Raw genomic sequence first — 25,904 nt, 5'->3', positions numbered from 1 at the left:
TTTGTATCTCCCACTCCCTCACCCCTATATTACCCCTCTCCCTTCCCTCCCCGCTGGTAACCACTAGTTTGTTCCCTATATCTGTGAGTCTGCTTCCTTGTTTGTTATTTTACTAGTTCGTTGTATTTTTCAGATTCCACATGTAAGTGATACCTGTATGCTTAAGTTTTAACGGGATATGAACTTTTGACTGTTGCCTCATCTCCCGCCCTCACCCATCATTGTTCCCCGTGTCATCACGACAGCTTCTCGGGGCTTCTCCACCCTTGCCCAGGGAGCTCTCTCCTGACCTCCTGCCACAGCACACAGGGTATTGCTTCGGAGGATGTTTTTTCTGATCGAGCTACTCATTTTACAGCGGCCAGTACATCCCTAATCCGTCATTTTCAAGCCTGTTTAAATTAATGTATTGCAGCTCTTTTTAACTGTAAATGTTTTGATCAGATGTTAATACAGCTACATGCACACTTTAGGTTGCCCACCTAGCACCAGGCATGAATACACTGTAGAATATTAGTGATGTGGAGTGCAGCCGAATCAGGTATTAGCCATCTGAAACCCCAGCCTCCCCCTGCAAAGTGGAAAGGAAGGAGCTTTGATCTTCGTAATCCATAACTGTGGTGAAGTCATTGGTTATTAGTATTTTTAAAAGCTTTGCCCAAGGACACACCACCACTAAAATGTATTATTAGTAACATATTGAATAATTGAAAGCATATCACTAAAACTGGCCAATACGATGAATAAAATCCAGTTTGAGGAGCTTCCCCCTTGGATTCTTTTTGACTGAAGTTAAAAAGAAAAAAATCACAACCTGGTGGCCTTTCTAAATATCACCTAAATTAGGCTAAAACATGATTTTATCAGCTTATACATTTTTTTCCTGATCTTCTTGTGTCATTCAGCTCAACGGAGACTCTCAGGCAAAAGTGCAGCGGATTCTACGGTTGATTTCTGGTGGCGGATTGTCCATAACTGGGTCGCATATCTTGTGCGGAGACTTCCTCTTCAGCGGTCACACCGTTGTGCTGACACTTACTTATCTGTTCATCAAAGAATGTAAGTAATAACTCATTCCTGCTTTATTGATTGTTGTAGTGGGCGGGATCCCTAAGCCCTGAAACCGATGAGTCCTTATTCTATTGGAATCGATAGCTATGGAAAGAGGGGTGTGTGTGTGTGTGTGTGTGTGTGTGTGTGTGTGTGTGTGTGTGTGTGTGTGTGTGTGTGTGTGTGTGTGTGTGTGTGTGTGTGTGTGTGTGTGTGTGTGTTTAAATCATTTCAACCAGTCGTATGTGATTTGAACACTGAAGGAAGGCTTAAAGCTTGGCCCTGGCTTCTTGCTAACATTTAGCATGCCTCCAAAATGTCTCCCTCCTTGGTTAGTACTTCTTAAGGTATGAAAAGCTATTTTAATGTTGAAACAAAGAAGAATCATTGTTAAGGTTACTGCAAAAAAGAATCAGTGTGTTCCAGAGCCAAATGGAAAGGACTTTTTTTTTTTTTTTTTGCGGTACGCGGGCCTCTCACCGCTGTGGCCTCCCCCATGGTGGAGCACAGGCTCTGGACGCACAGGCTCAGCGGCCATGGCTCACGGGCCCAGCCGCTCCGCAGCATGTGGGATCTTCCCGGACCGGGGCACGAACCTGCATCCCCTGCATCGGCAGGCGGACTCTCAACCACTGCGCCACCAGGGAAGCCCTGGAAAGGACTTTTGAATGAAGTTTCCATTGTATGGAACATGCATTCCATCACCCCAAATACTTTGGTTAATATTTTCCCCTTTTTAAACCTTTTGTAACGTTTCCTTATCCCACTTTATTCTAATTTCGTCCCTTCCAGTAGCTTTCTGTGCTTGAATATGAATCTTCATGAAACAGTTTGCCAATACTAACCGTTTTCTTTTTAGAAAGCAACATGGAGATGAGGAATATCTCCCCGTATTTATATGCTTAATTCCCATTATACAAAATTCTTGTGTATTCCAGTGGCTTTTTTTTTTTTGGCTGGAATAACGTCTTGTTCATTGTGAAGGAGGTTTTACTTGGTTTTAGCTGCCTAGCAGATTTCTGAGGCTTTGTACATTTGGGCCCATTATCTCAAAATCCTTGTGAAGTAGCGATGCTTCTCCCTCCATTTTTACCAAGCTGGTAAAAATTAACCTTCATCTTTAGTTCCAAGATACCCTATCCCCATGCCATTGTTCTTTTAGAGGCTTATCTCAGTTTTCTTCACTTGCAGAGCATATCACGGAGGTCTTTGGGCAGAGACCAGGGGAAGGAGGCCCTTCCCCGCTGTCCTCCTTGGTTAATCCCCTTCTCTTAGTCTGTCATTAATCCAAACAGGTTTAAACCCATCAAGGTTTATCGTCCAGTGGTGCAGAAGTGAATTCTTGCCCCATAGACTGCCCGGGGTTATAGGTTTTAATTCTGCTTTGAGGGCAATGTGACAGAGAGGAGAGTCTCTGTAGTAGATGAGGTCTTTTTTTTTTTTTTGGTGACAACTGTATATCTTCTGAGTTGTTTTCTTTCTCAATGCTACACACAAGCTTTGAGTTAGGAGAGCAGCATGTTAAGTGTTTGGCCTTTGTCACACTGTCTGACTTGGAGGCAGAGGGCCTTTTGCACCTTGCCCCATAGTTCTGTTCTTACACGGTTGGAGAGGGGTGGTGGAGGGGAGGAGCCTAGCTCTGTCTGTGCACCAATAACTCCCCCTTAAATTTCAATCTTCTGAAATTTCTCATTTCTAATACCTAGTTACAGGTTCTGGGTGGTGGGCAGAGCGACTTATGTTGTTTATAGTGCTCACTCTTTTGCAGTGGAAAGTTCAGCAAAAACTGATCTGTGTAAGATCAGTCATTTTTCAGTTCAGAGGTTCATTTGGGTTGTAGGATCTTCTCTCTAATCTGCAGATCCTAAAAGCTTATAGAAGAAGAGGAGGAGGATGGGCTTCCCTGGTGGCGCAGTGGTTGAGAGTCCGCCTGCCGATGCAGGGGACACGGGTTTGTGCCCCGGTCCGGGAAGATCCCACATGCCGCGGAGCGGCTGGGCCCGTGAGCCATGGCCGCTGAGCCTGCGCGTCCGGAGCCTGTGCGCCGCAACGGGAGAGGCCGCAACAGTAAGAGGCCCGCGTACCAAAAAAAAAAAAAAAAAAAGAGCAGGATGAGGGCCGGGAGGAATTACATGTTAGAGTGAAGCTACTGTGGGTGGAAAACATAAGGTAATGAAGAGAAAACACCCCAGGAAACTGAGAGTCAGTTTCATAAAATAATTGAAGACCAAGTGATATTACCAATAACAGCAAATAGACATAGTACTGTTTTTTCTGTTCCAGGCACTATTCCAAGGCCTTGATGCAAATTAACTCGTTTAATCCTTGTAGCTACCTCATGAGGGAAACACTTTTTCCCCCTTTTTCGGAGGAAACTTAAGCATAAAGAAAGTGAATGAATTAAGCCACAGTCCGCAGTTAGTAATTGGAGGATGGGGTATTCAAACTCAAGCAGGCTGACTCCAGAGGGTACACTACCAATTTCTTGGTTCTGTTTAGAATTTTTGGAAACCCAAGCCGTCTGATCTTATAGAATTGCTAAGAAATAGCCTGGATGTATTGCTCATTGTTGTACTTTCACCTCAGAGCAATAGCAGGGCAACTTTGTGTTTATTTCTCTGCTTTAATAAAGGCTGATGCAGTATGTGGAGACATTTTCTTCCCCACGTATGATTTGAGCTTGAGGTGGTTTAAATTGTATAAGTCTACGTACAGCAAGGAAAGAATTACATTCTGCTTTTTCCTTTCTATTTTTTTTTAAATAGATCTTTAAAAATAAATAAATAAATAAATAAAATAGATCTTTATTGGAGTATAATTGCTTCACAATACTGTGTTAGTTTCTGTTGTACGACAAAGTGAATCAGCCATATGCATACATATATCCCCATATCCCGTCCCTCTTGCGTCTCCCTCCCACCCTCCCTATCCCACCCCTCTAGGTGGTCACAAAGCACGGAGCTGATCTCCCTGTGCTATGCAGCTGCTTCCCACTAGCTATCTATTTTACATTTGGTAGTGTATATGTGTCAATGCGACTCTCACTTTCTCCAAGTTTTGGTGAGAAACAAAAGGGCACATCTGTAATGCTTGATACAAACCCAACTTCAGAGTCAGTTCTGTACATGAACTGGGCATTCCATGTTTACGCCCATTTCCTATGCAATTAGGAAAAACAGTTACCTTCTAAATTATACCATGTGTCGTTGTTCCGAGTAAGCATTGGTTCCAGTGGTTTCTTTGAACATTCTGCTTCTAGAATTAGATACATCATTTGTATATTTTTTGCTTTCCTGCCTTTTGATCATTTTGGACTCTCTCTGTTTACTCCGTTGTTACAAGCAGATTTGAATTTAGTCATGAGAGGAGTTGAAAACGTGGGACCAGAATCATTTTGTGGATTAGCAAGAGAGGGTCTGACACAGGTGTGCAAATATTATCTTTGGGACTTAGGTTCCTTATAAAATTAGCCTGGAGAAATCAATGTAGCTCTTAGAACCAAATGTCTTGCTAGTCGAGAAAACTACTTTTTCTTTTATTTTTTTTTTACCTTGCTACTACACAAAGTCTATTGTCTCTATTATTCATTGACAGCTAGGGCTAGGATCCCACACAGACAGTGGAGTTCATTAATAATTGTATCATCATCTCTCAGCTCAAGGTTATCCCTGTGGGTAGAATGAGAGAACAGAGAGGATTACCATTTTGCCATTTCTATTTCAAAATAGTTTATATTAAATCTTTTCTTTGGGCCAGCCAGTGTTCTCAATTAATGAGCAGTGATCCCAGTGTGGTAGCTCATAGAGAATACATTTTTATGTGCTAGGAGAGCACTGCTAGGGCATCTAGCCATTCCTGAAACCTCATTTTCAATTCCACGAGTAGTAAAATGGGCCACCTCTTTACTCCCTACCTACTTCAGCTTTGCTTCCTGTGGATAAACAAATACAAAATAGTTCTGCTTTGCTCAGACATTTTGGACTTTTAAGGTAAATACCAGATGACCTGTTAGGAAGGGAAGCAGGGCTGATGTGAGGCTTCAGGGAGGGATGAGGTCTGTGGTGCTGGAGAATGCATATTTAGTGAAATGTCCAGATTTCTGAATGTTACTTCAATTTTTAACATTCAGATCCTAACAGAACAGTTATGGGGACTGGATCTGGCCCCCCAGGCTGCAGAAGCAAGGCCTCTCCTAGCTATAAAATTCTCGGATTTCCTGAGTTATCTGCTAGAACCTCGTGGCAGAATGAACCAAGCAAGAGTTGGAAATAACGAGCTGCACGTTCAGAAGTAGGAAATCAGACTTTGAAATGCAAATACGGGTTTATCATCTTACTGTTCCACGTAGGACTCAAAGAGCAACAGCTATTTAATTTTTATTTGAACCATGTTTGATTTGACGTGTCAGGTAAAGTTCTGGAAATGGACCTTTTTGCTATTCAACCATTCTTCCACACTTGAAAGTAAATATCACTATAAATATAAACACAGTTAAATATGAAATAAATTTTAGTTTATTCGATTATTATCTTTGTGAGCTAATAAAGCTTTAAAATAGAAAAAAGGAAACAGTTATTCAAAGAAAAGAAAAGTTATTAGAGATGAGCACTGGTTCCAGTTACACCTGTGTCATTACCACCTGTGTGGGAAGGCTGGGGGGCGTGCGATCACGTGTAACCTGCCGAGCGCTTTAGTTCTCTCTTATAGCCGATCAGTGTCGTGAACTTAGTGCCCTCTCTAGGTAAGGCTCAAACCCATAAGTGAATAGGCATGAATCCCACGCTTTACATAGGGAGTGTCTTATAGTTGCTATTGGCAATAACAGTATAAAATTGCTGAGAATCAAAATATTGCTAGCCACAAATACTATTTTTCTCCCCCTGCAGAAATCAAAGTAAGTTTATATATGAGACCTAAAATTACTCTTGCTTTCTCATTACCTCCTCCACCCCACTGCCCCTTTTTCATAGACAACGACCCTTTCTTTTTCTTTTTTTGGCCACACAGCACGGCTCATGGGATCTGAGTTCCCTGACCAGGGGTTAAACCCAGCCACAGCAGTGCAAGTGCTGAGTCCGAACCCCTGGACCATCAGGGAGTTCCCGACAGCTATCCTTTCTTTTCACTCTACTGTTTCTCTTTCCAGTGGGGTCCCTACAGGAGCCAGTGTGAGCCAGTTCCAACCTAATGTGAAATATTTCTGTTCTCTTCCTAATTATTAAACGCTGTGGGTAAGACCTAGAGTATCTAGTGTTACCCACCGCCCCAGGGAATTACTATTAGACCTGTTACCAGCAGCACCTCATCTCCCCCGGGCAACCGGAGCAAATCCCGGCCAGTTCACAGGGACTCATTTTGGGTTATCCATTTTCTCCTTCAGTGACTTCCTGGCCTTAGACTTTTCTCCGGTCATTAGGATAGACTGTCATCATTCAGTCCACGTCTGGGAATCCTATTAACTGTTCCCTCTTCTGCTGTCCAGATTCGCCTCGTCACTTCTGGTGGTATCACCTAATCTGCTGGCTGCTGAGCGCTGCTGGGATCATCTGCATTCTTGTAGCGCACGAACACTATACTGTCGATGTGATCGTTGCTTATTATATCACAACACGGCTCTTCTGGTGGTACCATTCCATGGCCAATGAAAAGGTGAGAGCGGTGAAATTATCCTTGGAGGATTTCTTTTCTTTAAATGCAGCGGACCCCTTTTCACACAGCGGAGTTTCCAGTAGCTTAATGGGAATAACTGCTGTTGCCGCCTAAACGTGTGGTTTAGGTCAATTCACTTAAACTTATATGCTCAACCTTATGAGCTCTCCTTTCACTCTTCCATCTTCCTTGACCCACAGATCTGACCACTGACATATCCTGAAAATTTTTCCTCCCGGAGAGCTAGCTCTCCCACCCACTCTTGAGTCTCCAGTCTTACTGGAATTGCAGGCAGAAGATTTGCCTGAGAACTTCTCTGGTGGTCCAGTGGTTAAGACTCCGCGCTTCCAATGCAGGGGGCACAGGCTTGATCTCTGGTTGGGGAACTAAGGTCGCACATGCCACAGGCACGGCCAAAAAGTAAAAAAAAAAAAAAAAAAAAAAAGATTCGCCTGAGCCACAGAGAGGGAAAGAGTAGAGGGGGTTGGAAGTGTGGCCAGAGTCCTGTCAGAGTTAGGGGAAAGGAGCAAAGACAAGCATTGCCTTGAGATCCGGATTCTGCTGCTTTCCCTGTTCAGTTACAGCAAATGACAGTTTAATTAAGAAACAAATTAGGATGCAAATTGTGAAAAATATGTCTCATTTTACTTTTTCTCTACCTTTTACAGAACTTGAAGGTCTCTTCACAGACTAATTTCTTGTCTCGAGCATGGTGGTTCCCCATCTTTTATTTTTTTGAGAAAAACGTACAAGGCTCAATTCCTTGCTGCTTCTCCTGGCCACTGTCCTGGCCTCCTGGCTGCTTTAAGTCGTCTTGCAAGAAGTATTCACGGGTTCAGAAGATCGGTGAAGATAATGAAAAATCTACCTGAGGAGCAAAAACAAAGGCATCAGCTCTTAGACCAAAAGAGTTATCGCTGTAACCAAAGGTATAGTTTTGTTTTTGTTTTTATTTTAGGAGAACTGATTGCTAAATGAAGCAGACCAAATTTTGTGCAAATGATTAGAAAGATGAACGAAGTATTACCCTTTGACTGGTTTTTTATTCATCCTGAGAAAGTTATATTCTCCTGCAGCTCTTCATTCATTGGTCACAAGCCCTCAAACTGGGATTTTACTAATGAGCTTGTTAAGGAGATGCCAGAGAACATACTGCTCCTTCCCTCATTCTTTTTCTCCACTAAAGCTCTCTACTTCAGAATTTTTTCAGGAATCTTTTTCCCTCCAAGGTCAAAAGAATTTGTTAATGTTTTAAATAAAAATCTGATATATACGGCCACTGTGTAAATAGAATCACCTAATGTTGAGAGTGATTTTTAGCATTAGGCTTATCAGCGAAGGGGAGATCCATGGGTTGTGAGTGAACTTCAGGTGAACTTTGTTTCTACTCTGTCAAGGGGAAAGTCAGGGTCAGGTCTGGGAATATGCGCTGCTGCTACCACCCAATGTACTATATCACTTTCACTTTATTTTTTTTTTAACTGATAATTTTATAACTTAAGAAAAAAAAGATGAACTAAGTAAATATCCAAGTATTTGACACACCCCACAGATTTTACATGTGTGTAAATATTTCATTTTAAGATCTCTATGACAGATATACAGGAGACATGGGGCTGTTTATGCTAATGAGGAGTCCTGCTGTCCACCTGGTAACTTTGCACCTGTACCCCCAGAGCAGTCAACAGTGTAGCACAGGCTGAACACACATAGCTGTATGAACTGATGCTCATGTCCTTGTGGGGAACAAGCCTGTGTTTCTCTCCCAGGTCACGCCCTGTGTGAGATGTTTTAGAGCTGCAGATTGGAACTCAGAAATACAGTTGGTCACATTTCACTGAAATCCATTTCTTCCTAGTGACATTGTGCTTTATGGAAAAACCAAGATGGAATCCAAAAGTTTAATGCATCCTTGCCTTTTAGCAAGAGACTCCGTTTCTTACGTACTGGTCCTAAGGACACATACCACAATTGAGTAATTTTACTTTGACCCTAAAATTATACCACGGTGCTGCACTATAATCTACGGTTGGAATTGGTGTGTTAGTCGGTTACAGCTACTCAGTAAAGGGGGATAATAGTTTCTAAAGTTCTTTCAGGTGATGCAAAAAAAAAGAAAAGATGGATTTTTAAAAATCTGACCAGATGTAGTGCATTATTTAATGCTGTTGAATCTTTTGGATAATTCTTGGCTTAATTTCTTTAGACTTCTAGTAACCGTAGGAAAAAATTTAAGGTCACAAAGTCATCAACACTAGTCAGAGAGTGGAGAGGCCAGGGGGGCTGGTAGGAGGCAGTTACATTTATACTGAAGGTGGAAATTTCTCCCCACTTAGAATGAAAAACATCCCTAAATTTGTCATTGTAAACAAGTCGGCCTTGAGTCGGTACACAAAATTGACCTTTAAATTGTTGGAGAGAAGCACAATACAGATCTGTTCAGAAGGGTCATCATCCTTTGGTGCTAAAATTCTGTATATGTTTTCAGTATGGCTCTTTCTCTGTGTAAAAAAGAAACACTAAAAGTTGAATTCGAAGACAGAAAGACAGACTAATCTGGTTATTTACAACAAGAATTGAAACCCTAAACATCCTTGGCAGGCTTTGGAATGCAAGAAGTTTTTCTGGTATTTATTATTAAGTAAGTCAGTAAGAAACATATGTGTAGCTTACCTGCTGTGTTTAGCTATATTTCTACATAATTTTCACTTATTTTCATTTGTTAAATATTGACATCTGCGATAAGACAATGTGTTCTACTTGAAAACACTGATTTTAAATTTCTGCTGTCTAATTGTGACGAAAAGTATCTGATATGGAAGCCTGGGTTTTGCTCTCCTAACATTGGTATATTCCTTGAGCCTCGAATTCAAATAAAACAACCTGATATACCTTAGAGCCTTATTCAGCTGCATCTTAGATAACCCACTCTCCTTCAAATTAAGTAAGGAAAGGTGTTTAAGCTTTAAAAATCATGGAGATCCTTGAAAACAGTATAAACGTTGCATTTTAGTCAAATAATCCTGTTTTTTTTTTTTCCACATAATACCATCACCTTTTAAAGAACTTTAAAAACATCTATGACCCCATTTGTGGACACTACTGCTCCCGTGTTCTTTACATGTATATGTCATAGCTCTCTAATAAATGCTGTGGAAGCATGTGCTATGAAAATAAGGGGGGTGGGGAATATCAAAGTTTCAAGATGGGAAAATAAGAGAAATAACAAAACCCATTTAGGAAAGCAAACTTCAGTTTCAACCCAACATGCCACTTTGGGATATAAAGCATAAACAATTACTAGACTTACTGTGGTGATCATTTCACAATATATACAAGTAAATCATTATGTTGTATACCTAAAATTAATATAATGTTATATGTCGATTATACCTTGATTAAAAAATCATAATTATGAGCTTGCCTTTTGAAACAATAAATTTTTGGAACTCCTTTTCCTTGCTAATCAATCTATAAGATCTTATCCGTTATCCTTGTTTGAAGCTTTTTCTGTGATTAAGTCCTCGGTGCAGTATTTCTATAATAGTTCCTGTAAATGATGCCACATTTTTTTCTAAATTCTTTCAAATGAAAATAAATTCCTTTCAGATTCTATTTTTTTGATCTCCTCCACTAGCTCTGAAAATAAAGCCTTCTTACCTACTCGGTTCCACCCAAAGTAATTTAGAATTTGTTATTTAATTTACTGGCATCTTGGGAAACAAGTTTTGCTGTGGAAGGAAGGTGGTTGTGAGTGAGCCCGAGTTTCTAGTCTTGGTTGATGGATGACATTGCAAAGGTTCTTTGCTGTATAGCAGTGCCCCCTTGTGGAAATACCTTATATAACTTGGAACACAAATGCCACTTTTTTTTTTTTTTTTTTGCGGTACGCGGGCCTCTCACTGTTGTGGCCTCTCCCATTGCGGAGCACAGGCTCTGGACGCGCAGGCTCAGCGGCCGTGGCTCACAGGCCTAGCCGCTCTGCGGCATGTGGGATCTTCCCGGACCGGGGCACGAACACCTGCATCGGCAGGCGGACTCTCAACCACTGCGCCACCAGGGAAGCCCCAACTGCCACTTTTTAAAGTGTATTTTCGTGTTTTGAAAGGCATTTTAAAAATTATTTTTGTCAATAATCTGAAAGCATCATGCAAAAGGATAATTATTTTCAAGGCATTTTAAACCTTTCCCAAAGGGAAAATGTGCTTAGATCACAGGGGGTTGCAATTCTAATCTTTTGTAAGTTTGATCAAAGAAAACTTGCGGACCGTTTTTACCTCTCACCATCACAATCATTAATGTCTCCCTTTATAACTGCCTATTCTTTGTTTACTTTGAAACATCAGGTTGGCTGTCTTTCTTACGTGATTTTTTTTTTTTACATGCTAGAACTCATGCAGTTTCTTTTTCAGTCGAGAGTTCACATCTTGTTCCTTGAATATTTTGAACATTTCTTTTAAAATTCTTTTATAAAATTTTTTTGTTTTGCACTGTAAAACTGATTAAAAGTTTAAGCTGGTCTTAACACACTCACTTCTGTAGTGTAAGGAAGTATGAGAAGGAATTTCTTAATAACTGAGTTTACATGGTTAAATCAAGCATATTATATATAGTTAATATGCCCTGTGTTAAAGGCTTTTCTATTTGTATGTATAGAGTCCTTTTTTTAATGTCATTGTGTTGCAATAATTTAACTCCTTTGACTTACTTGCTAAAAATATTTCTTCTATTTAAGAAGTGCTCTTGACTTCAATACCTAAACACTGAAAATCATGTCAAAAGGTACCCAAAGATAAGTTTTTATACAGATACACACCTTATAAGTTGTGATTTATTTTATGATTCATTTATCTAAATATGTTGTGTTCTGAATGAATCATGAATGAGAATAGTTCTTTATTGTGGAATTATTTAAAACTGTCCTTTAAAAGAAAAAGAAGAAACTATAAACATAAGTTAATCTAGTTGCCAAGTTGGAATTCATTATTTAATTTACCTCCTATGCAATGATTAATGCTGCAAAATGTGTGGTTATGTTAGAGTATATCCACAAAAGAAATATTATTACAAGGTTTGAGAAGTAGCCAATTACATCTTTTGGAAATTTACTGTACTGTTTCAATGTGTTAAGTGCCTTGTTGTAAAGTAAAATTTTAAGTCTAGAATTCATTATTTTCCTGACATATTTTTCATTATCATATATACTGTATATTATTGTAATAGTTTTATTAAATGCTTAAGTTTTAATTAAATATGTAAATTTCAGAAGCTCTTTTCCCCTACCCACCAGTACCTTAATCATTGGTCTATCATATGGGATTTGAATTCAGGTTCTTTTTTTAAAAGGGGAAAATTATCTTAGTTTAGAAATATGTTTTCCATGCTTGTGCATTTGTGTTTATAAAAACATTTCAGGAGGAATTTAAGAGTGTAACTATAGTTTGTACTTCAAAAAGCCATTTTACATTTACATTTTAAGTGCCTAATTGTTAGTTAAAACTAATTTATGTTTCTATTCTAAAGAGAATATGTCTACTTGGTTTCTAATCTCTTTGGCTTTGCTTAAAAAAATAAAAGAGCAAGGGCCTATACTTTGTATTTACCCAATAAACCACCATGACATCGACAGTCTTTTCAAAATTAGTATTACTGTTTTTTTAATTAATAAAACTGTTTTCTTTAAAGATTTGTAAAAAATATTTAGTTTTAAGTAGTTATTAGAACCACAAGAGGGTTATTTTCTTCAAGCACTGTTTTTTTGTTTTGTTTTTTTTGCTGTATGCGGGCCTCTCACTGTTGTGGCCTCTCCCGTTGCGGAGCACAGGCTCCCAACACGCAGGGTCAGCGGCCATGGCTCACGGGCCCAGCCGCTTCACGGCATGTGGGACCTTCCCGGACCTTCCCGGACCGGGGCACGAACCCGTGTCCCCTGCATCGGCAGGCGGACCCTCAAACACTGCGCCACCAGGGAAGCCCTAAGCACTGTTTTTTAAATAAGCTGATAACCTTCAAGTAATGGCACACTAAATAAACTGGAATGTGTTATTTTACCCGCCCTTGGATTTAAGGTGAGAAATAATTCACACCAATATAAGGTCACTCATGGAGAAGGTTAAAGTCAGTTACGAGTTCCATGATTCTCATTCTCATTGTTCACAGAGGAGCAAATATCATTAATTCTTCAAGGAAAGCATTCTCTCTGTCACTCAGTTGTGAAAGAAATGTCATCCTCTTCCTTCACAAAGGGGCACCAGGGTATGTCCTCAACCAGACTTTAGTAGTCATTGCAGCAGTAGATCGCTGTAAGTTGTTTTTGGACCCCCTGAGAAAAAATGAAAGCATGACCCTCAAAGACAAATTTAGTAAAAGAAACTCAGTGGGATGAGGGGACAAGGATAAGATAATAGGGTTCAAAGATCAAGTTGTTGGATAATCCAAGTTTCTTTGGATTATCTGGAAATGATAGAGGATAAATCACAATAGTCTTTCTGCCACCTCCACCCAGGTCTTGGATGAAAAGCTTGTCCCATCCTCCTGTTTGAAACAATGGCTTGCTGATTTTTCTGGCCAGAGCCTCAAAGACTGCCCTTATTATCGCCAATGCATTATACAAACCTTGACACATAACATTTCATTTCTTCTAATAAAATATGTAAGAATATCAGAAGCATAAACTAGATTACTCACCGACATGTTAGAACAATAGTGGATACTGTGTGTCTGTACAATGCGTATTCAATACAATACGTGGCAGGTTGTAATGAGGCATCTCATTTTACTGTTTTTATGCTTGACATACACTCTTGAATCTTCACAAAACCCCACGAGGTAGGCAAGGAAAGAGTTGGTGACCCCATTTTGTGAGATGAAAGAACTCGGAAGTATTAGGGCTGGAACCTGAATTTTGTTTTCTCTGTTTTGCTACCTTCCTGTGATAATTACTGTGGTCACCATCACTGTTCAGAGGTTTTGCTGTTGTCACTGGTGTTGCTTGTTTTTTAGGGGAGTTTATTCCCTTATCAGCCAGTTAGTTTGTTGAGAGGGCAGCTGGTCGTTGGAACAGGTTCTTTGTCAAATGCTACCGATTTTTCCTGTAATTGGAATTTACTACATTTCAGAGGGGAGAAAAGTCAGTTCTTCTAGTGCAAAATGGCCTTGAAAGCACAAGAATCCCCAAGTGTTTGAGCTTTCAACTTTGTTAGAATAAAGCTAACTCGTTGCAAGTATCACTTATAGGATAGTAGGTAATCATGTACCTAAGCCTTACACAAGTTGGCGGGGTGGGGGGGGGGACGGACCAAGGTGCATAAGGTTTTATCTCTAAATGTGACTCTCTCAGGGATTATTCCCAAGGGAATGTCAAAAGGCGGGAGAGATACAATGACCCGTTTTCAAAGGATAGCAAAGCTCTGAGGAAATGGAATGGAGTCTTGGGACACACTGTAGTCTGGATTGATTCTGGGCTCCCCAAGGGACCAAAGTGAAGCTATAGGATTGTTTGGTCCTGGTGTGAACTGGTGAGTTCTCTGTGCTAAAAATCTGTCCAACCTGTGCCCTTGCTTCTGATCAAGTTTCTGGGCACGCTTTACTTCAGTTCTTATATCCAAGAAGTTATCTCTCTTTCTTCCTAAGTTCCTTAAATCATGTGTTTATTTGGGTAAAGAAAAAAGAAGCCACTACTCTTGAGAAGCTACCATGGATCAGGCGCTGCTCCTTGGTTTCCTCTTGTTTAAAGCCAGGTGAATCTCATTATGCTCTTTTTTACACTTGAGGGAACTCCAGACTCAGATAGCTAAGTATAGTACAGGGAGCCCAGCTGGCTGATTGGCACACAATTGCCCAAATCCCATAATTTTCCCACCATATTAATGGGATGGAAGAATCACCTGCCGTGGGAGGAATGCAGGAGAGGAAGAATTGCCTCTTCCAGAAATCTTTGGACAGCCAAGTTTTGTGCTGTTGAGAGCAAAGTTATGGAGGGCTTGAGCTTGAGCCTGTAAGATTCTTTGACCCACATTCAGCAGATTTCCTGTCTCCACCTTAACTCTAGTCCTCTCATCTATAAATATGCTCTTTCCTCTTTATATCCTCATGCCCTATTACTGACGTGTGATGAAGGGGGCAAAACCCAGGTGCCCCGTCATTCCTCTCCTGTCATCACACACCTGCCTCTGGCAGATGGCAGGGGCTCTGCGTCTGCGAGCAGACTGAGCCCCCAGAGCACACACCCCAGGTCCCCAAGCACACAGGGTTTTGCAGGGAGGAAGTGATACTTTTGAACATATTTTGTATTACATCTGGTCAGTTTCCCAGTCCATGGGTTGAAGGGAATGTTTACATTTGACACCAGGGGAAAGACATTTCCCTGATGTCTGCGTGGGTTTAAGCCGTTTTAACAAAATACCATAAACTGGGTGGCTTAAACGAAAACGTTTAATTTCTCACAGTTCTGGAGGTCGGGAAGTCCGAGGCCAGGGTGCCAGCATGGTCAGGTTCTGGTGAGGGCCCTCTTCCTGGTTTCCTCCCCTGTGGGACCGGTGGAGGAGTGAGAGCTCTAGTGTCTTTCTCTTCTTCTAAGGACACTAATCTCATCACCCTCCTGACCTCCTCTAAACCCAATTACCTCCCAAAGACAACCTCCCGTACAATCCCCTGGGGGTTAGGGTTTCAACTAATGGATTTTCACCGGTGCACAAACATCATGTAGTCCGCAACACCTGGGTTTTTTTATTTTATACAAATACATCTTTTAAAAGCAAAGTGCACTTTTTTGTGCAAGATCTTAAGCTCTTTGGGTCCCGTGGCTTTTGGTAATCTGTGAGCCTGTCTCTGCAAGGCACTTTCCCACTGCTTCGGTAAACGGTGCCCTCTGTCCCAGTCAGGCTGCTCTCATCCCGGTCCTCTGTGCTGCAGCACCCAGTCCAACCACGTGAGGTGCTTCCCCCAACCAGACTGTCACCTGTGTACCCAGGAAGGCAGTGTGACATGGTGGCCCTGTGCTCTCTGGGTCTGAATCTCGGTTCTTCCAGTGCTGGCTGGGCGTGGAAGACGTCAAACAAGTTGCCTAACCTCTGTGCCTCGGTTTCTTTATCAGTGGGATGGAAATAATCATAGTCCATGTCTCACAGAATTGTTGGGAAGACTAAAGATGTTGTTATAAGATACACATTCGGTTAAGTGTTAGCCAAATTCAGTTAAATATTTTAGGTACCATAGTTCTAGCTCTGAGATTATTTACATATCAATATATCCAGATCTTGCTTGTCCTAATAGTTCAGCTGAAGTCTCATCTCCTGAAAACTTTACCTCACTTCTCTGAATCTGAGTTCCTCCCTAAAAGATACATACAAACTAATTGTCAAAATGTGAGATACACTCACTGATGTAAGATTTTAAAAAATATGTCCTGTTAACATACCAAATTTCCTTAAGAGAAGGAGTTGTCTTAGTATTCATTCCAGTGTCTAATAAAGTTGTTATCACATATAGCAAATATTTGTTGAATGAGTTTTTTTAAATATCATCTTTTGTGTTTGGAATATTAACAGAATTTATGAGGCTTCGATGAAAAGGAAATTGCCCGTCATGCCTCTAAATAATTTGCTTTAAAATAATTGAAGCACTTATCAAATCATCAGATGTTTATAATTTAAATGTTTCATTAGCCATCATATTATATGTATTTTATGAGATTTTAGCCAAAAATATGGATAGAAAAATAAAGGCTGAAGTGGAAAATCCAAAGACTTTGGACTCAGCCCCTAGGTTTAATTCCTAAGCAAGTTACTTTACCTTTCTGAATCATCATGTCCGTCCCTTCTGTAAAACGAGAGTGAAGAAACCTACCTCCCAATGTCATGGTGAGGATTGGAGATAATGTTTAGTAAAGCACTTGATACTACCTGACTCATTAATATGTATTCAATCTAATCAGAAAATAAATTCATGGGATTTTAAAACTTTTAAATTTTATTGGAAGGAATTTTAGAATTTTTAAATTGCAAGGATTTAGAATTTTCTACTTAATACAAGATACATATGTTTGTCACACTGTACAAGCTTTTGGATTTCAGTTGAGAACAATGTCAGGTGTTTAAGCTTATGTTTCCAAAGCCTCCACTCTGCCTCTTCCCCACATTTTGTACACTAATCAGATGCATGAATTGTTTTGCTGTATCTCTCCAGAAACATCCAGAAAAATGAGTGATGAATTGCTAGTGTGGAAACAGTTTTTTCTAATGCAGAAGGACAATTCATTCAAAGAGGTAAACTGCGGCTTGCCCTTGACCATTGAGTTAAGGGTGATTATCCCGGTCATAAATAGCTACAGCTGGTCCATCACAGTGGGGTTATCTGTTTGGTGCAATGTTGAACTACCAACAAAGTTACTAGATTTCACCAGAAACTAATCTAGCGAGCTGACTTTTGAATGACCTGCCTATATATTGGGGGAACACCAGAGTTTGGGCAAGTGCCAAAAGGTCTTAAGATTAAAGAGAGTTAAGCTCAAAAGCAGAAAAAGTTGTTAAAGGCTGTTTTGCTATACGACAGCCTTTCCAAGAGAAGTGTTGAGAAATCTGCTTCTGGAGCTATTTAAAATGAATTGTCCAAACAGAAAAATTCACAAAAATATGAGAATTAGCCAATATACTCTTTTTTAAAAAATTTATTTATTTTTGGCTGCATTGGGTCTTCGTTGCTGTGCGCGGGCTTTCTCTAGTTGCGGCGAACGGGGGCTACTCTTTGTTGCGGTACGCGGGCTTCTCATCACAGTGGCTTCTCTTGTTGTGGAGCATGGCCTCTAGTCGCTTGGGCTTCAGTAGCTGTGGCATGCAGGCTCTAGAGCGGAGGCTCAGTAGTTGTGGTTCACGGGCTCCAGAGGGCAGGCTCAGTAGTTGTGGTGCACAGGCTTAGTTGCTCCGCGGCAAGTGGGATCTTCCCAGACCAGGGCTCAAACCCGTGTCCCCTGCATTGGCAGGCGGATTCTTAACCACTGCACCCCCAGGGAAGCCCAACCAATACACTCTTAACTAACGGGTCAAGGAAGAAGTCACAAGGGAGATTTGAAAATACTTTGAGACAAATGACAATGAAAAAAAAACACCAAAATGTATGGGATACAGTGGTGCTGAGAGGGAAAATTATAATTATAAATACATACATTACAAAGAAAGATTTCAAATCAATAACCTACCTGTAGTTCTTAAGGAACTGGAGAAAGAGAAGCAAACTACACCCAAAGTTAGCAGATGGAAAAAAATAAAAGTTAAAGTAGATATAGAGAATAGAAAAACAACAGAGAAATCAATGAAGCCAAAAGTTGCTTCTTGGAAAAGACCAACAGAATTGACAAACATTTAGCTAGATTGACTAAGGAAGAAGAGAAAGAAGGCTCAAATTACTAAAGTCAGAATGGAAGTGGGGACATTACTACTTGATTTTATAGAAATAAAGCATTTATAAAAGACTATGAATAATTGTAAGCAGACAGATTGGATAACTTAGATGAAATGGACAAATTTCTAGAAGCACAAAGCCAGCCAGTACTGAATCTTGAAGAAACAGAAAATCTAAATAAACCTTTAATAATGAGAATTGAATTAGCAATCAAAAATCTCCCAACAAAGAATAACCCTGGACCAGATGGCTACACTGGTGAATTCTACCAAATATTTAAAGAATCAACACCAGTCTTTCTCAGTCTCTTCCAGAAAATCGAAGAGAATACTTCCTAACTCATTCTGTGAGGCCAGAATTACCCTGACACCAAAGCCAAACAAAGGCACTATGAGAAAAGAAAACTTCACACCAATATCCCTTATGAATATTGACACAAAAAGAAACAAAATATTAGCAAAACCAAATTCAGCAGCATATTAGAAGGATTATACACCATGACCAAGTGGGATTAATTCCTAGAATGCAAGGATGATTCAATACATGAAAATCAATAAATATAATACACTACTTTAACAGAGTGAAGGGGGAAAATAACATCATTTCAATTGATACAGAAAAAGCATTTGACAAAATTTAACACCCTTTCATGATAAAAAAAAAGAAAACCTCAATAAACTAGGAATAAAAGGAAACTACTTCAACATAATAAATGGTATATATGAAAAACCCACTGCTAACATCACACAATGCTTTTCCTCTAAGATCAGGTAAAAGACAAGGATGCCTGCTTTCATCACTTTAGCATAATATTGGAAGTTCTAGCCAGAATAATAAGACAAGAAAAAGCATCCAAATTGAAAAGGAAGAAGTAAAATTAACTCTGTTCAAAGATGATACGATCTTATATGTAGAAAACCCCAAAGATTCCACACACAAACTATATTTAGCTCAAATAAGTGACTTCAGCAAAGTTGCAGGATATAAAGTCAAAAGACAAAAATCAGTCACACTTCTATATACTAACAATGAACAATCTAAAAAGGAAATTTAGAAAACAATTTGATTTACAATAGCATCAAAAAGAAAAAAATAGGAGTAAATTTATCCAAGGAGGTGAAAGATTTGTATACTAAAAAGTATAAAACATTACTGAAAGAAATTAAAGAAGATCTAAATGGGAAGACATTCCATGCTCATGGATCGGAAGACTTAATATTAAGATGATAATACTACACAGAGAAGTCTACAGATTCAATGCAATCTATATTAAAATTTCAATGGTGTTTTTTGCAAAAAAAGAAGAGCCCATCCATATGTTCATATGAAGTCCCGAGGGACCAAAACAATAGCAAAACTGTAGCCAAATTGTCCATATAGCCAAATTTGCCAGAATAGCCAAAACAATCTTGAAAGAAGAAATAGTTGGAAACCTCAAGCTTCCTGATTTTAAAACTTACTATAAAGTACAATAGTCAAAACACTGGTACTGGCAAAAGGATGAACATACAGACCAGTGGAACAGAATGGAGAGCCCAACAATAAACCCTTGCATTTCTGGTCAATTTTTGGCAGAGCTTCCAAGAGCATTCAGTGGGGGAAAAGACAAGTGTTAATGGTCCTAGAAAAACTGGATATCCACATGCAGAAGAATGGAGCTGGACCTTTAGCATATAGCACCCACAAAAAATTAACTTGAAAAGTGAATCAAGACCTAAATTTAAGAGCTAAAACTATAAAACTCTTAGAACAAAACAGTTCTAAGTGAAAATCTTCAGGACCTTGGATTAGACTGTGTTTTGACACCAAAAGCACAGGCAATAAAAGAAAAAAAATTACATAAATTGGACTTAATCAAAATTGAAAACCTTTGTGCATCGAAGAACAATGTCAAGAGAGTGAAAAGACAATCACAAAATGGGAGAAAGTATTTGCAAATCATAATATATCTGATAAGGGGTAAGCATTCAGAATGTATACATTCAGAATGTATAAAGAACTCCTACAACTCAAAAACAACAAAACACCCCAATTCAAAAATAGGCAAAGGATTTGAATAGACATTTCTTTAAAGAATATATACAAATGGCACATAAATATATACAATGAAAGCACATGAAAGGAATCTCAGCATCATTAGTCATTAGAAAAATGTAAATCAAAGCCACAATGGGATACCACTTCATACTCATTAGGATGGCTACTATGAAAAAATAAAAAGAACAACAAAATAACAAGTGTTGGTAAGGATATAGAGAAATTGGAGCCCTCATCATTGCTGGTAGGAAAGTTAAAACTGGTACAGCTACTGTAGAAAAAGTTTGGTGATTCCTCAAAAAGTTGAACATGGGGTTACTATATGATTCAGCATTCCATCCCTAGATAGATACCTGAAAGAACTGAAAGCAGGGGCTCAATCAGATATTCATATACCAATGTTCATCACAACATTATTCACAAGAGCCAAACGTGGAAACAACCCAAATGTCCATCGACGGATGAATGGATAAACAAAAGGTAGTATGTGCGTACAGATGGCCCCTAACTTATGATGGTTCAATTTAAGATTTTTTGACTTTACAATGGTGCAAAAGTGATATGCCTTCAGCAGAAACCATACACTGAATTCTGAATTTTGATCTTTTCCTGGGCTAGCGACATGTTACAGTACTCTCTGGAGACACTGGGCAGCAGGAAGCAGCTGCAGCTCTCAGGCAGCCACGCAATCGCAGGGGTAAGCAACCGATACGTGTACAACCATTCAGTATCAGACAACCTTTCTGCTTTTCACTTTCAGTACAGTAAAAAAATTACATGATTTTGCCCAACTGTAGGCTAATGTAAGTGTTCTGAGCATGTTCAATGTAGGTTAGGCTGAGCTATGATGTTTGGTAGGTTAAGTATATTAAATGCACTTTCGACTTAACAGTGTTTTCAACTTAGGATGGGTTTATGGTTTATCAAGATGTAACCCCATCATAAGGAGAGGAAGATCTATACAATGGAATATTATTCAGCCATAAAAAGGAATGTAATTCTGAGATGTGCTACAACCTGGATGAATCTTTAAAACATTATGCTAAGCAAAATAAGCCAGAACAAATATTGTATGAATCCACTTATATGAAGTATCTAGAATAGGCACTTCAGAGAGACAGAAAGTAGAATAGAAGTTACCAGGGGTTGGGGGAGATAGGGAGTTATTGTTTAATGGGTACAGAGTTTCTGTTTGGGATTGAAAAAGCTCTGGAAATAGATAGTGATGGTAGTTATACATCATTGTGAATGTCCTTAGTGCCACCGAATTGTAAACTAAAAATGGTTAAAATGGTAAATTTTATGTTATGTAAATTTTACCACAATAAATAAAAACAAGCCCCTCCATATTTATTCCAGCATAATTTTAATAGAAATTGGAAATAACTTAGATATTTGTTAACAGAGGATTGGGCTAACATTGTGACATGCCTGCATGGATTTCTTAATAGTCTTGCTTTCACCTCTGCCCCTTTACAGAGCAGCCAAAATGATTCTATTAAAACATCAGCGTTAAATGAGAAGAGTAGGTTAGTGAACTAAATGCATAGTATGATGCCATTTATGGGGCGGCGGGGGAAATCTATATAAGCATAAAAGAAATCTGAGAGGAGATATATCGTACTTTTAACAGAGGCTATCTCCAGGTGGTAGAAAGACAAAGTGCATGCATGCGAGAGTGTGTGTGTGTGTGTGTGTGTGTGTGTGTGTTGTGTGTACTTTGTTCTATGTAGCAACAGCCTTAGTACCAGTTCTGTTTCTTGGTATTTATCTTACTGAAATAATCCAAAATGTATATATCACATTATTGTTCATAATAGCAAAAAAATTGAAAATAGCCTGTGTTGACAATAGGATATCTGTCAGATAAATTTTGAAATATTCCTAAACAATGAACTAGACTTTTAAAAGTCCAGAAGTCAACAAATAATGGCCTGCAGAATAAGTCCAGCTGTTGTCTGTTTTTTTTTATAAATAAAGTTTTACTGAAATATGGCCATGACCATTTATTTACATATTGTCTATGGCTACTTTCCTGCTCCCATGGCTCAACTGTACTGTTGTGACAGAGACCAAATTGCTGGCAAACCTAAAATATTTACTATTTGGCCCTTTTTGGAAAAAGTTGCTGAATCCTTGGGCTAGAATATAGTAATTAAAAATGATTTGTGGGAGAAAAACATGGAAAATGTTAATGATACATATATATAATATACATATCCATGGTTATAAATTAAACTATTTATAAAGATTAAAGATACCATAGATATATGTGTAAAACAGCTGGAAGGATACGTACAGAAATGTTATAAATTACTTCTGGGTGGAAAAAAATAAAAAGGTGATTATTATTTCCTCTTTTACAGTTTCTTGCATTTTCAAATTTTCTACAAAAACTATGTATTGCTATTTTTTGAATCAGAATAAAAAATCAACTTTCAAATATCTGGTTTGCTTTCCTAAAGGAAAGAGTAGGTCATCTTTCAAAGGGCCAAGCATGCTTACCGCCACCAGGAAGTAAAAACCCTATGCTTTGCTGAGGCAAACAGGTTATACTTACCTTGTAAATGCACTTTATTTTTTCAGATTGTATTGACTAAGTATGTTATTAATCAGGGTCCAAGTTCAAGGTCCTGACAATCTACTTAAGAAGGTGAATCTTAGGGACTGGAGGTATTTTAGAATCCTTGTGTTAAGCTCCCTCATTTTACTATGAAGAAAAAGTCCGAAAGGTTAACAACTTGTCCCTGTTAGATCTGGGCAGACTCCCATTTGGTTTCCATGCTGAGTTCTGCAAAATAAATGGAAGTAAATGAGGGAGAAGAAAGGAACATGGATTCCAGCAATGCTTCGGCTTACATAAAAATCAAAGTCAGGAGTCCGTAACCATTATGGCCAGGCTAATTAAAGTAAGTGTATGTTTATTTTTTTAGAGGAATGTTACTCTAACCATTTTCCCTTCTATCCCTCTTTATTTACATACTAAACTACTAGTCACTGTTGTTACAATAACAATATATCACATAACTGTTACTGTGGGCATACATTTCACAATAGGTAACTAAGTCTTCTTACTTCACCATGTCTTTTCCTTCTAAGATATTGGATTTTATTCTATTTTATTTATTTATTTATTATTTTATTTTTATTTATTTATTTTTTTGTGGTACGCAGGCCTCTCACTGCTGTGGCCTCTCCCGTTGCGGAGCACAGGCTCCGGACGCACAGGCTCAGCGGCCATGCGTCACGGGCCTAGCCGCTCCGTGGCATGTGGGATCTTCCCGGACCGGGACACGAACCCGTGTCCCCTGCATCGGCAGGCGGACTCTCAACCACTGCGCCACCAGGGAAGTCCTTGGATTTTATTTTTTTAATTTGTTCTACTGAGGTAAAATTTACCTTGAGTGAAGTGCACAGTTCAGTTTTGACAAATGCGTATGCTCAAGTAACTAACACCCCAATCAAGACATAAAACATTCCCACCACCTGGGGAAAATGTCTCATGTCCCTTCCCAGTCAATCTTGTCCTCTGTCCTGATTTATATCACCATGAGTTAGTTGTGCCTTTCTAGAACTTATAAATGCAGTTCTTCAGTATGTAGTCTTTTGGGTCTCGCTTCTTTACTCAGCATAGTGTTTTTTTTGAGAATCATCATGCTGTGGGGTGTATGATAACTTATTCCTTTTCATTGCTGACCAGTCGTCTATTTTACAAATATATCACAGTTTCCTTCCTCCTCTTCTTTTGTTGAAGGACACCTGGATAGTTTCCAGTTTGGGCATTAAACAAAAAATTTCTTCTAATCCTGGAACCTCTTTGTCCAAATAAAAAGTTTTGAGAATTGGACTTTGTTACTTTGGAGATGCTGCCTTCCACCGATATGTTTCAGGGTCCTTCCTCCCTTCATCTCTTCTGCAGGAAAATCATAATACATTCAACTGGAGAAGAATGATATGGGTAATATTGAAGATGGGCAAGTTTATTTGTTCATCACACAAGTCCTAAAGGCTGAATATAGAAAACAAGTTAATATCTTGGCCAGTCTCACAATCTAATTTTGGAAAGGGCAGGTAAAGCTGCAAGGGGTGAAAAAGTGAGACAATACGGCCAACCCATAGAGTTAAAAGCATTGTCAGGGCCCAAAGGTAATTATTACAATTACAGCTTGTACTTATCGAGCCTGAGCTAAATGCCAGACATTGTGCTAATTACTCCATCCAGTCTTTATGCTTGATGTAGGCACATTTGTTATCCCAATTTCATGTAGGGTACGTGGACGCTCAGAGAGTACATAAGGAAGTACCTAACACTATATGTAGAAGACACTCAAAGGAGTATATATGAAGCAAATCATAGGAATTTAAAGGAAATGAAGGGGTTAATTTTTAAATGGCTAGTGGAGTTGTGCCACTAAATAAATAATTAGCATTTCAACTTTCTCTTCTCATTAGCATTTTGCAAACTCTTCTTAAGCCATAAGCCCTCTCTGTTCATGCTCACTGACTCTGGATGGATATACTGTGTAGCATTCACCTCCCAGGGAATTACCAGCCAGCTGGACAATTGTAGTTTTACAAACAGAGTAATTTAACACCTCTCTCTTTTAACACCACTCTTTTTTTAAAAAAATTTTTTATGTATTTTTTTTTTTGGCTGCGTTGGGTCTTCGTTGCTGCGTGCGGGCTTTCTCTAGTTGCGGCAAGCAGGGGCTACTCTGTTGCGGTGAGCGGGCTTATTGTGGTGGCTTCTTTTGTTGCGGAGCACGGGCTCTAGACCTGCGGGCTTCTGTAGTTGTGGCATGCGGGTTCAGTAGTTATGGCTTACAGGCTTAGTTGCTCTGCGGCATGTGGGATCTTCCTGGACCAGAGCTGGAACCCGCATTCCCTGTATTGGCAGGTGGATTCTTAACCGCTGCGCCACCAGGGAAGCCCAACACCACTCTTGATAACAAAATAATAGTACAGATATTTTGGATATCTGTACTATTTGTACTGTTACCAACAATTCTGTTGTCTGTACTGTTACTAACAATTCTGGCTGAAATCCATGTACAGCGAGAAGGATTCCAGTGAGAAAGCAAGTGGTTTAAAATTATCTTTGGGGATTCAATTTTAAAATGTTTTCCTTAATGCCCTTGTCCTCCTTTCCCTCTCTCCCCAGCCCAAAGATCTTTTAGTATTCTCTTCCTTTACTGCTACTGATTATTATATTATTCATCTATTTAAAATAGGAAGGATGGAGCAGAAAGTATTCCGTTTTCTGGCAAGAAAGCCCTGAATATCATTTGGGGAAATTCATCCCTAAGAAGCACTGAATGAGCTATGTGGTGTCATGTTTAAAATAGTTTATCCATAGTATGTATTATGAACAATGTAGCTTCCTCTATTAGTTTGCAAGGGCTGCCATAACAAAGCACTACAGACTTATTTCCTCACAGTTCTGGAGGCTAGAACTCTTAAGATCAAGGTGTTGGTAAGGCTGATCTCTTCTGAGGACTCTCTCCCTGTCTTGTAGATGGCCATCTTCTCCCTGTGTTTTCATGTTGGCTTCCCTGTGTCTGTCCATGTCCTAATCTCTTCTTCTTAAAAAGACACCAGTGATATTGGATTACAGTCCACTTATATGACCTCATTTTACTTTACCTCTTTAAAGACCCTATCTCCAAACAGTTTCATTCTGAGGTACTGGGGGTTAGGACTTCAACATATGAATTTTGGGGGAACACAACTCAGCCTATAATACTTCCTATCTGCATCACAGAGCTGTTAGC

At 39.3% G+C, this 25,904-nt stretch overlaps 1 protein-coding gene across 11 annotated transcripts in view; it reads left to right on the top strand.

Annotated features, from left to right (window-relative positions):
• Positions 1–25,904, top strand: part of SGMS2 (sphingomyelin synthase 2) — a 113,420-nt gene that overhangs the window by 73,295 nt on the left and 14,221 nt on the right. For 10 of the 11 annotated variants that reach the window (XM_067735386.1, XM_067735379.1, XM_067735381.1 and 7 more), the window contains 3 exons: positions 906–1,059; positions 6,533–6,699; positions 7,368–12,327. In XM_067735386.1, the coding sequence (XP_067591487.1) occupies positions 906–1,059; positions 6,533–6,699; positions 7,368–7,571 (525 nt within the window). In that variant the 3' untranslated portion in view covers positions 7,572–12,327. Of the gene's footprint in view, positions 1–905; positions 1,060–6,532; positions 6,700–7,367; positions 12,328–25,904 lie in introns of those variants that run through there. The other variant, XR_010942903.1, reaches the window with a different exon arrangement.

The sequence above is a fragment of the Pseudorca crassidens genome, chromosome 4 (assembly GCF_039906515.1).
Source record: "Pseudorca crassidens isolate mPseCra1 chromosome 4, mPseCra1.hap1, whole genome shotgun sequence".
In the NCBI taxonomy this organism is placed as follows: Eukaryota; Metazoa; Chordata; class Mammalia; order Artiodactyla; family Delphinidae; genus Pseudorca; species Pseudorca crassidens.
The sequence above is the reverse complement of the archived record's forward strand: the minus strand, read 5'-3'. Positions and strand labels throughout refer to the sequence as shown.